At 38.4% G+C, this 12,352-nt stretch overlaps 1 protein-coding gene across 1 annotated transcript in view; it reads right to left on the reverse strand.

Annotated features, from left to right (window-relative positions):
• Window positions 1-1,391: 1,391 nt before the first annotated feature.
• Window positions 1,392-12,352, reverse strand: part of LOC137983191 (fibroblast growth factor receptor 4-like) — an 88,867-nt gene continuing 77,906 nt past the window's right edge. Inside the window, exons 15-26 of the mRNA XM_068830377.1 lie at window positions 11,548-11,652; window positions 11,450-11,468; window positions 10,726-10,768; window positions 9,670-9,997; window positions 9,297-9,407; window positions 8,038-8,228; window positions 5,723-5,845; window positions 5,479-5,549; window positions 5,296-5,336; window positions 4,533-4,629; window positions 3,951-4,050; window positions 1,392-3,211 (exon numbers count right to left, since the gene is read on the reverse strand). Of these exons, the coding sequence (XP_068686478.1) occupies window positions 3,146-3,211; window positions 3,951-4,050; window positions 4,533-4,629; window positions 5,296-5,336; window positions 5,479-5,549; window positions 5,723-5,845; window positions 8,038-8,228; window positions 9,297-9,407; window positions 9,670-9,997; window positions 10,726-10,768; window positions 11,450-11,468; window positions 11,548-11,652 (1,295 nt within the window). The 3' untranslated portion in view covers window positions 1,392-3,145. The remainder of the gene's footprint in view (window positions 3,212-3,950; window positions 4,051-4,532; window positions 4,630-5,295; window positions 5,337-5,478; window positions 5,550-5,722; window positions 5,846-8,037; window positions 8,229-9,296; window positions 9,408-9,669; window positions 9,998-10,725; window positions 10,769-11,449; window positions 11,469-11,547; window positions 11,653-12,352) is intronic.

Genomic DNA, 12,352 nt, shown 5'->3' on the forward strand with positions numbered 1-12,352 from the left:
CCTCAGATTTTGTCATTTCACTTCGTTGGGCAAAAATAATACCATTTAAAACGCATGTGCGGAGTGTACATCGTTTTTGTCCATTATTTAAACCCATTCTGTCGTTCTCGCTTTCCTTGATATCATTGTTGCTTTAAGCTTTCAAATGACGTACGTGTAAAATGACCATATTTCAGGTTTCGTGTAGGACACGAGCACCTGATGAAAAAAATTCATTCAAATGTTATCCCCAAACATCCTCACCCTTTGTCATAGCAATTGTATTCTTGGAATATTGGTACACACTTTCTAAGCCGAATAACTTGGGAGTGATCGCGAAATTATTTACACCATCATAAAATGATATATTTAGATAACGCTCATGTAGCCGCCTTTGTCGTTAGATATTTACGACGGCGATGTGGACGGCAGCGCCAATGCACAATAGTATTTGATGAACAAAATAAGGTCTCTGACGGTGCGTTTTGAAGTTTTGTTCATTCCTTTCTCGTTCTCTGCTCATCTTGGACATGTTATTACTAAACAGCAGAAAAACATAAAAGCAAAACAGCGAATTTTATTTTCTTTTTTTTTCCCTTTGGGCGCGTTTAGTCACCCAATGTCGTGTTCAGCAAACTGGCTTTGCTTTCAGTTTGCCATTTTTCATGCTTATAGAAATTTTATTAACATCTTTTCCTTTGTTAGGAGGTCAAGGACTTGATCGGTATGTAGTTGTTGTTGATCACTTAAGCATCCCTTTTTTTCTCACTTCTTTATTTTTTCTCCCGAACATCTGTCCTCCCTCCCTCCCTTTTTCCAAAGAGCAATTATTCCACTCATCCCGGAGGAGGAGGGGGAAGCTCGTTCCAGGGGGAAGGGGTGGGAAAAGGCCACTTTTTTTCTGCAGAGTGTGGAGCCTTCTCTAAAAGAGCTAGAGTGTTGCTAAGCCTACCACATTTTCTATTACCGGAAATTAATATATTTTTTAAGAAGAAAGTTGCGTAAAATTGGTAATTGCTTTTTACCGTGAAATGTGAGGCACAGAATTTGATTAATGCATAAAGCTACCAGGTCGAGGCTCATTTGACGTAAAATATTACAAAGAATGATTTTAAAATGATTGTTCTACTTTTTCCTTTCAGACCACGTGAACTTGGAAAAGCTAAAGACGTACCAATGTTTCAAATGCGAATGTGACTCCTTTTTTTTTTTTTCTTTCAGGATTTCTTCGGAAGGTCTAAAACACGGATCATTTTTTAACGGGTCACTCGTTGCAGGTCATCGTGGTACCTTTTCGAAGATAACCCAAAACCCTCAATTAGCCTAACTCTATAGGCCTAAAACCAATTTTAAGCATAGACTTAAGCAAATGAAGGTTCTTTTAAATATGTTTGAAGGATTTTACTAGAAAATATGCTTTTTTGTACAGTTTAATAATTTATTATGTAAAACTCAACGATTTTATTTTGCTGTGCGTCTGTTCAGTAATTAGGGAGCTTACGCAAGGACGACGGCGTCGACAATGAGAACGTCGTCTAAAAATACTATTTCCTGTTATTGTAATAATTTCGTTACAATTCCAAGTCGTTCGGAACGAAAAGTGTGTATCAACATTGCGGGAATAAAATTGGCATGAACAGGGTGGTTGTTTGGGGATAAAATCATGTTTCGTCATGTTCTCATGTCCTGTACACAACCTGAAATTTGCTCAATTCTCGTTGTAGTCAGGACGAGAACGGGAACGGGACGGGACTTTGAGCGCGATGCTCAACGAGTTTGCTGGAATTCGAAAAGTATCTGATGAGTCTCTTGGCCGAGACGAAACGCCGCGTCATACCAGCCACGAAATTTAAAATCTTCACAAGTCAGGACGAGGTCGGTAAATAAATGCACCGACATAAAAAACGCACGTGCAGGGCGTGCAGAGCTTTTGTTTTTTTCTCGTTAGAGCTATTGTTTTGTGGCGCTCCCGTAGCCGTCGTCGTCTCCTTGCGTAAGTTCCCTATTGATCACAAAAGACGTTTTTTGCTCTTACCACATTAACTGACGTCATCAGTGATTTATTACTGAACAGATACACGGCAACATGGAATCTATTTGTTAATAAGAACACAATTCTAAACAACTTAGAAATACCCGAGTTTACTTACGTTTAGTCGTCTTATAAAAAAAGTAAAACCTTTCTTCTACAATTGTACTGCCTCAGACTTCTTGTAATTGTTAAAAGAGTGAGTTTCCGTTTCGGATAAGCCTTAGCTAAGGTAAATCTGTTAATGGGTGTGTAAAAAGAGCTATTGTTCCAAGAAGGAATCTTGTATATTTACAAAGGAAGTCTTGTCTAATGCCCCATTCACACCAAACCTTAAACATGTTTTAAACATGTCTAGTTAAACACGGTTTCAAAGTGTTTTCTTTTTAAATCATATTTACTGACTTTTGTCGACTACGAATTTATCACAGATCAAAGCATGTGTTGAAACAAACCTGAATCTCATGTGAAAGCCAGTTCTACATTTTTCTGTGACTTATTTTTATTTTGTTAAACCCAGTTTAATTAGACATGTCTTGTTGGTTTGAATGGGGTATAAGATGTGCTTTATGGTATTCCTTGGTGATATGTCCATTTGGCGTTTGAGGGACCTTCACGCCCTGTAATCAATCAAGAAAAAGCTTCGTACATACGACGAAATGTTTCATATCACTTCGATTACCTACCAAAATTCTTCAACATTTTTTTCTTTAGTTCTTCAGTGCAGCTGACCAAAATGTTCTTTAATGGTTAAGATAAATCCATTCGTCGTAGCTAAAAATTACAATTTTCAAATTTCTCCTCGAAATTTCACATTTGGTGCGTCTTAGAAATTGCGACAAGATAACAAAAATAAGCAGCCATTTTTCCCACAACTGCGCTACTTTGAAGCAAGGGTCCTATCCATGATCCCTAGTTCCTGTTTTCACATAATAGATGTATTGCAACTATCCGAGGAGCACCAAAAACCTGCCTCTTAAAGAGATTAATCAATTTAACTAAATCAATGAAAACGAAATTTAGATGCTGATTCACTTTGGATTATTTGAAAGGGAAATTTCTCACCAAAGACAAGTGTGAGGTCGAAATGATTAAAATTCCTTTTGAAAAACAGAAGAGTTAAGGTTGCTTTTTATTTTATGCGTTCAAGTCCTCCAAATTTGCGTACAGTTCATTGTTGTAAATATGCATGTTGAGCAGCCTCTGCAAAAGAAATAAAAAAAGCAAATATTGAAAGATGCTTTTCTTTTTCGATTTAGTTTACAAAATTACATCACAAAAGATCAAAGATCTCCTCCTACACCCCCCCCCCCTCCCTCTTTGTTCAAAACAAGAAGCTAAACGTCCCATACATCTCTTACACCTTGTTGCCACCTGTTCGAACCACTTATATGACGTCAAGGTGACCATACTGCTATTCCGTTAGACAGAGAAACGGCAGCCATTTTGTGGTCCGAAGTGACCATAAAAAACACCTTACCATCTTTTTTGATTAGGTTTACCCTTTTTGTTTAATTAAGCAAAGCAACATGGCTGTCGGTTCAGTGAGTGAAAATGCTTCGTTATGACTCGTTCGGTTTGTTTTCACCATTTTGTGATGCATCGACCAAAGTGCTTTTGCCACTTACGTATTTAACTCACTTGAAATTGCGCAACAAAAACGAGCACTGAAGTATCATCCACGCTCTACGCTCCGGTAAGGTCTACACGTTCAAATTAAAGGACCACTTTTAGCGCTTTCAGTTGATACTGGGTCATGCCTCTGAGGCTTTTACGTAAAAAAAGTTACATCTTGGCCATATTTTCTTTGTCTCATAATTCTTAAGGAGAAGTTTAATACAAAAGAAAATATTTATAAATGCCCGTAAAGTCTCTGAATCAATTCACAGGACATACAGAAGTTGGCTACTGGCTCGCATAAAAATTTTATAAAGATTGTGACCTTGTGCTGCTTTTCCATTCCTTTTAGCTGTTGTGTTAAATCAGCAAATGACGGTCTTGCTTCAGGTTCATTTCGCCAGCAATTCATCATGATTTGATACCTTGGGAATAATTTCATTACACTGTTACCTTACTGTGTCCTAAGCATAAGTCATATTGAATCAAATTTTACTTATCAAGCTAACTGAGTTGAAGGCTTTGAATGCAAATGTCAAGGGCATCCAAGTTTGAGATTGGAATACAATATTATTTTCGGTCATCATTGTCGTCATTGTCGCAAAGTGAGCCTATTATCATAACATCAACTTTTTTTACTTTGCACACATGTCATAATGTGACACTTTGTGTCTACTTAAGCCTATTAAGAACTTCATGATTACTTTATGGTTACGGTTCTGGTTAAGGTCTTGCATATAGTTCAAATGAAAGAAGTGTGCTATACGCTAAAAGGTATTTCGCAGTTGGCGAACGATTATTTTTCCACATTAAACTTTCTTTGGGTCGTTGTCGTTGAACTAAATCACGTAAAAGTAAAGGATAAACAAAGCAGAGTGTAAAACAAACAAAAGAGCATTTTTCTTACAAGTCATTGTCCACATGTTGTGGTTTCGGCATTCTGTAACCTTGCTGAAGCAAACTTGCAATTTCCTTGCCATCCATCCGTGGATATGGAGAACCACCTGGAAAGGAAAAAAAAGAGAGAAGGAAATGTTTACCCGCACCCACAATCCCTGTTAACTTCCCATCCACTGCTAGCCATGACGACAAAACGCATTTATGACTTAGATTAGGATACCGTTGAATCCTAATTCCCTACTCAGCCTGTGTATGGGAAATATTCTAGTTAATTAATATTTATTTTTAATCAGCTGGCTTAAGGCTAATCCTGCTCTCTCTAAGTTGATTCTCAGAGCGAGTCTACCGGGAAAATCTGAATACCTATCCTCAAGAGGGCACTTGACACTGAATTTTGACATCCAACACGAGGTGTCCCTGCCTTTGCTACCTATTTCTAACAATGAGGTAAGGGTAAAGGTTAGAGTTATTTGAGTTCAGGGTAAATGCAACAGTTTGTTTTACCTGAGGAGCAGCATTTGGGTGACACTTCGTAACGTTATTTGTTTGTATTCCGAGACACGATTGATGTTGAAGTCATAGAAAGAGCAAGGGGACACTTCGCGACGCTTATTGAAATCCGCGTGCCTCTAATTAGGTACAGTACTGGACATATCAAGTAAGCCATTTCCAAGATGCAACGTCGAATCCAAAATCAGAATTTTACAGTACTTGAAGATATGATCTCGAAGAGGGTAAAACAGCAAACTATAGCATGCACAGATTCTTACCTACGGTAAAAATTTCATAAAGGACAACTCCATAACTCCATCTGTTAAAAAATGAAATCAACACAGACTTATCATTTTGTACATTCAAATTTAAGGTCAGGCATGGTCGAATAGTAGGTGAACTCGATTTTAGACGAGACATCACTTCTCAACCTTAAAGCGAAAACGAGTAAGTCTACTTACACGTCACTCTTTGTGGTGTATTTTCCATACAGCAGCGATTCATACGCTGTCCACTTAACTGGCAACCGACCCTGGCAGTTGAAGGTAACAAACAGAATGGATTATACTTAATCGTTTTATGGTTACGACTTGGAACAAAAAAATCGGCATCTGACGTTTTTGTACCCTTTGAAGTTGCACCCATCAAGTTGTAAGCTCGAGCTTCCTATACTTTTTTAAGTTCTAGTTTAAAACGTTTCGTTACCCTCGTCTTTCTTTCATAAATGTTTTCCTGTTGCACATCTCTAGCCATTCCAAAGTCTGTTACTTTGCACGTTTCTGTTTCTCCAACCAGCACATTACGAGCAGCAAGATCTCGGTGTATGATCTGAAGTGAACAATTTTTCACATTATTGGTTAGTTGCAATAAATTTGACAGTGAAAAAGACATTGAGTGGTTGCGGGCATAGCAGTTTCATTGACAACGTTAATGACATTTACAATGACACAAGCAATGGCAAGTATCAGTGTCACTGGAGATGTAGCAGTAGCCATTCCGGATCCAGCGAGAATGGCAATGGCAGGCACATGCAGGTGTGACGACAGCAGCAACGATAATAGAATTAACAATATAGCATTGCCAATATACAATGGCAATGACAATTGTTGATAACAGATGCATATGTTGCTATTAATAAGACTTATACTAATGACTTCATAAACAAGACGAATATCATATCATATCTTTCTTTACCCTTGCATTATTAGAGTATTTTGGTGTAGCTAGTATCTCCAAGCATTTACCTTTCCAACCATGATATACTACAGAGGACAGACCACAACACCAGGAATTCCATGTCCTGCTCTTTCTAAATAGTGTGTGGGTTCTTTTACGTCCCAGAGGATTATAAACATTGAAGAGTTGTGAGACAGGGCCAATGCTTTATCGTGCAAATCTGAGAATACTAGAGAGTGTAACCATTTTCAGATGTCATCAGAAAGGCAGCACTTTTTCCTCAGTTAATTAAAGACCCTGAGTGTTGATATGGCCGGAGTTTTGATCCTGTGATCCTTGTGATCCTTGCTCCTTACTCCTGTGGTAGCTAAAATATGGAGCCTGTCCCTTAAAACCCATGTATGGCCTTGTTGGTGGAAGAGTGCCACCTTAAACATAACCCCAGTTATTGCTAGAGCATTCGAAAAGGTTGTTTACAAGTCTTATGTTAAGAACATTGTCGAGAGTAGCTTGAGCCCCACAAAGTTTGTTTTAGAGAAGGTGGTAGTTGTACTGGCGCTCTGTTAACAATGCAACATGAAATTCTTAAGTCTTTGGATCAAAAGGGATGCAATGAAGTTAGGGTGCTTGCAATGGATTTCAGTAAGGCCTTTGACACTGTTAAACACGATATGTTATTTTCCAAACGTAAACTCCTACCGCTTAATCCATATATTTTTTATTTGGTACTTAAGTTTTCTTACTGATAGGTGACAACGGGTTGTCTGCAATAGCATCAGTTGTGATTGGATCAGCGTGAACAAAGGCACCACGCAAGGAAGGGTTAGTGGCCCCTCTTTATTTAATATATTCATAAATGATCTGCAAACAGATCCAGAGTCTAATTCTTTGTTGTTGAAGTATGCAGATGATTCCACTCTAATTATTCCTTTTTTGAAGGAATTAAGGTGATAGTAATACTGCAATTCATGTAGTTGACAATTTTATAGAATGGTCAATCAATAATGGTATGGAATGTAATTTCTCTAAATGTAAAGAAATGGTTTTTCGAAAGAAAGGCTACAATAATGTACTAGATACAGTACAGAATATCCCGCAACATCCAGAACTATGTATCTTAGGGTTACATTTCAGGAAAATTGTAGGTTCTCTATTCATGTCAAGAATAAGTTGGCCGCAGCTAATAAATGTCTATACATTCTAAGAACTCTAAGGAAGGAAGGAAGGGCATTGTCAAGCGGAGTTGGATAACTTATTCAGCACTTTAGTTTTGCCTAAGCTTGTGTACGGAATATCTGTACACGGTTCATCTCCACCAGAACGTAATACCATGCAATGTTTCCTTGATCGTTGTCATAAACGAAGATACATGTATACGTCCTCACCTGTTTCCATTATTAATTGCGTAGAAAAGTCCGATAAAGGTATTTTCAAGAAATTAAGCGAGTGGGAAGGCCATCCTTTACGTCACTCCCTTCCTAGGATTAACCCTGCTACTCTTAAGCTGAGACAAGTCAAGCCTACATTTCCGATTTGTAATACCGTGACTGAGCGTTTTAAAAATGCTTTTATTAACAGACTTAGTCTTCCTTACAATTTAGCTATTAGGAATTAATGTATATTTTACACTTTTTAAGTATTTAATAGTTATAATCAATGTAACACTTGATATGTATTTTATCAGTGAAATAAAGACGACTACTACGATCCCGCAAACTCCCGCACAGTAGCTTGGAGCTAAACCAGCTGAGTCAACTGATCGGCGGTATATTAATTATGTGCTATACAAACTGCTAATTTTGTTTGCTGTATTAACTGCCGAAAGCCATTACACTCATGCTTACCTTTCTTAAAGATAAGTAACTCATCCCATCAGCGATTTGCCAAGCAAATTTCATCAGCTGTTGTGACGTAAGACTGGTTTGGGGTTTGATATCCGGATCTTTGTAGTAAGTGTCATTCAATCCTCGGCTCTTTCTCAGGTAACCCAACAGATCACCATAAGGGACATACTCGATCAGCACCAATAGGGGGTCTACGAGAAATATTATGACGTTTATTCAACAGCCATTGCCCGTTCCTTTTGCTTGTCGACGTACAGTTCTCTCATCTCCTCTCCTCTCCTCTCCTCTATGTTTGACTATGTGTATGTGATTCCGTCATGTTACGTTGCATACGAGTATTTTAATTTTACGAAGATTTGACAAGTTTCACGGAATAAACCAGAATAAAATTCAACTATTTCTTTGAGTCTTCATTCGAAATCCTAAAATACAACAATCGACTACAGTCAGTTCAGTATTTTCTTGATACCAAGGGTTAGCTTTGCTCATAAAAAGAAATGGCAAATCTGTTTTCAGGTCAACCGCAACATTCCATAATATATTTGCACTCTATCCAACTAATTTCCCAAACAATTGTTTACCGCAGCATTTTATTAACCCGGTTTTGTCTGCTTTGTGAAAGCTCTTACTCCTACTGAAGATTAAGTTGGATTTGCTCTGCCCCCTTAAACGCCGCATACAGGTAATTTAACAAACGACTTTAATAAGTTGACAACGGAACCATGAACACCTACGTAGTAACATATAAAATTTCAAAATTCATTCATAATTTTTGATCATAACAGCCTCTTAGGTCGCCGAAAAAATGTGACGCGCCTGAGCTTTAACAAACTGATAAAACGTTCCTCATTTGAATTATTTAGATAAAGCATACTAATAAAGCTTAGCTTCTTTTCTTAGTATGCTAATGTTCTCCATCCACCATTTACATTTGACCCTTTGTTCAGACTCCAGAGGGACACACTTTCTGTGGAGTGCTTTTGAAGCCGTTCAAGAAACTCGCAGGTCGTGATTAAGATGAAAACCCAACATAACACTTCTGCTCGTTTCTTAAACAGTACTTTAGACTGAACATTTTGCACTTTGGCAAGATGTAAATGGGCTTCACTTTACAATTGGAACTACTATGCGATATCCTACTGTAATACTGAGACGAAATTAAGGTAGGAATTGTTTGGTTTGGAACAAGTGAGCATTCATAGAGAAGAGCTTTTTTTCTACAGCAGCAGCATAATAGTATAATTCATAGATGCATTTACCAGTTTCAGTGACGCATCCCAATAGTTTGATAACATGTGGATGAGGCTTGAGGGTCTTCATCAGCTCAAGTTCGGATTTCAAGTCTCTCTTGTCTGACTCAGGAGCGTTAGCTAAACCAAATAAAATTAAGAAACAAAGGTAAAATTAGCATTAATTGTACCTCGTGTATCTTTCATCAGAGCTCATTCTCGTCTTCGTGCGTTCGAGGTCAAATTCAAGTAATTGCGACACACAAAAGTGTTAGAAATCACTGAAAATCTCTCCCAAAGTACGCCGTAGCCATATTCGCGGATTACACATGTTTGTTCTCTACACAACGAAGTACTGACCGTTTGTTCCTAGACTACAGCTATTAAGAAAAAAGACTTTCACCTTTCAGCATTTTAACAGCCACACTTTTTGTGCCAGAATGGAATGGAAGGTTCTTTGCCGTTCCCTTGGCAACCTGGCCAAAAGCACCTTTACCAATGATCTTCTCCACTTTCACGTCTTCTCTTGTTACTTCCCATGACCGTGTTCTTATATCAAGGGGTGCATATTCAACATTCTGAGGGGAGTTATTAGGGCTACTTGGTCCTACTTCATAATGGGTGGTCCCTTGTAAGGGCATGTATGCAGGTTCAATGGGGTTTCTAGGCTGTTGATTAAAACTACTAGGTGGATCGTTAGTAGCATTAAGCTCTTCCATCGCAACTTCGTTCTGAAAACAAAAGAAGCCCCCGGGTTAAATTGCCTTCGTAACCGTTAGTATGCTTGAAGTTCATTATTATTCAAAAATAAACTAACTACAGGCAGGCGTAGCTCATTTGGTTAGTGCGCAGCTTTCGGAGCGAGAGGTCCCCGGTTCGACCCTCGGTGACTTCAACGTCAGTTTCGACTTTCCTCTGATCCGTGTAGCTTTAAATATCCTTCATCTTCGGCTTCCATTGATACCAGTTTCGTAACTTAAGGAACTACCGACGTTAAATAAAGTGACTTCACCTTTACTTTACAATTACCAAAAGCAAAGACTCTGTCATCACAATTAGGAGCAACTTAAGCAGCTAATTAATGGACTCGAACCCACGGCAATGCGATTGCACTGAATTGCTCTACCATATATGGGCAATCAAGCCATCTTAGAGCTGGTCAGCGTGACGAGTTAACCATACCATATCCTGCACGAGAAGGACGAATGATTGGGAAATTTCTGAAACACAGGTTTTGAACAGCGCTTAAAATGACTCTTGGTGAGAATAATCGCTTAGAGCAATTACAATGACCCTCAGCCGTTACAATCAATAGGTGAAATAGACCTAGGAAACGAGTATGATGTGAAATAATCAACTCACGCTTTTACTTGCTGGAAATGGCAAAATGTGTTTCAGCAATCGAAAAAAACAGTATTGCTCTATTAAATCATTTTGCATTTTCGCTTTTAAAACTCACGTCATAAATTCTTCTATCTTTATCTTCTGCAACCTTGTATGGCCTAACGACACATCGAAGAGTAGGCAAACGTGTTAGTTCTTCAAATTTAGCCTGGGTTTCTTATTACTATTTCGTTCTTTTCCTTTTTTAAGTAATTGCCATGAAAGAAATGAAATATTATTTCGCACAGGCGAGTTCTTTTATGGGAGAACCGAAAAGAATACGGGAGGGAACACAATCGGTGATTTTCATGTCATCAACACTTTTTGGGTGGGCGAGAACAAAAGATCTCTCATGAGTTCTTTTGGTTGTGCGTCACCATTTAAACATTGGACGATTGCGATCTCGTACCTGCAAAGATTCGTTGCAAGTTTCTCGCAGGAGAAGGTCGTTTCGATAACAGCTTTTTATAAAAGCAAGATTAATTCAAATATTGCCGATGATGGGAAATGTTCGTCAGTATCTTTTCCGTCATAAGGCAGGTGACACTATACGCCTGCCGCTCCCCTGCAATTTTTTCCTTAACAAAGAAAACAGCGGTCCACGATTTGTCAAGTCTTTTTTCTTTTTACTGTAAACATTTATACTTTTTAACGGTTTGTGCCCTTGATGCAACACAGTGACTGATATAGTACTAAGCATTTACAGGAAAGTGCAACTTTCCCCATAACGTTGAGCCAGACCTCTTATATTCATGTTCAATGAGCAGGAAAAAAAAATACGAAAAAATCAGAATACCTACCTTTTCTTTCTAGCAATGCCTAACAAAAGAAGATCAGATTTCCAATAAGCACAAAAGAATGGAGAACACAATATTGGAAGATAGATCAAATTATTCACCTAGCTTTCTGTGCTGCCAGGCTATGACCAGTATTAGAACAATGATGATTGCCACAAGAACTCCAATAATTACCAACAGAGTGCTGTCGCATGCGCATTGGAATTCTGTGAAGATAAATATGGAATAACAATTAGTCCACAAAGCAAAAACGAAAAAAGAAAACATTATACTTCTAACAAGAGTTCCTAAACTTGGATAAAAGTGTTTCATGCAAGGGCAAAAGAGTGGGGTCTATGACACCCATTAGCCAAAGAATGCTCCAAGAGAATTATGTTGTTTGTGCAATAGCAAATCGCAAGAACTGGAACGATATGGATTAATTGATAATGTAGATGTTTTCGAGGTTCGGCTAAAGGCACAACATCCAGTATGCGTGCGTACCTATAGGCGAATCATTGTCTACATTTTTGCCTCGTTAACTGAGCACACTCTTTTCCTTTTGCTGTCACTTACCACTCTGATTCGCTCTTAGAAAAAGAGTTAAAGAGACCCACGTCCACGCATTCTTCAACCGAGCACAAACCTCTCCGACCTATCTTTGTCGGAAGGTATAATCTGACAACGCTATCTCGCGGATGAAGAACATTGTATGTCACGGGTTAGATATTTCTGGTCTTTCTATCCAGCTCTTTTAACTCTCTCTTATTCCAGTCAATGAATACTGCAGAATATATAGGGATGGACACTACCCACACATTAATTTTTCATTTTAGCAGTTTTCCCAAACGCCACATGCACTCTTTTGTCGGGCTGGTTTTCATTTCTTCGTACAAAACCCTGTCAGATTCCATAATACCCAACTAT

The sequence above is a fragment of the Montipora foliosa genome, chromosome 13 (assembly GCF_036669935.1).
Source record: "Montipora foliosa isolate CH-2021 chromosome 13, ASM3666993v2, whole genome shotgun sequence".
Lineage (NCBI taxonomy): Eukaryota > Metazoa > Cnidaria > Anthozoa > Scleractinia > Acroporidae > Montipora > Montipora foliosa.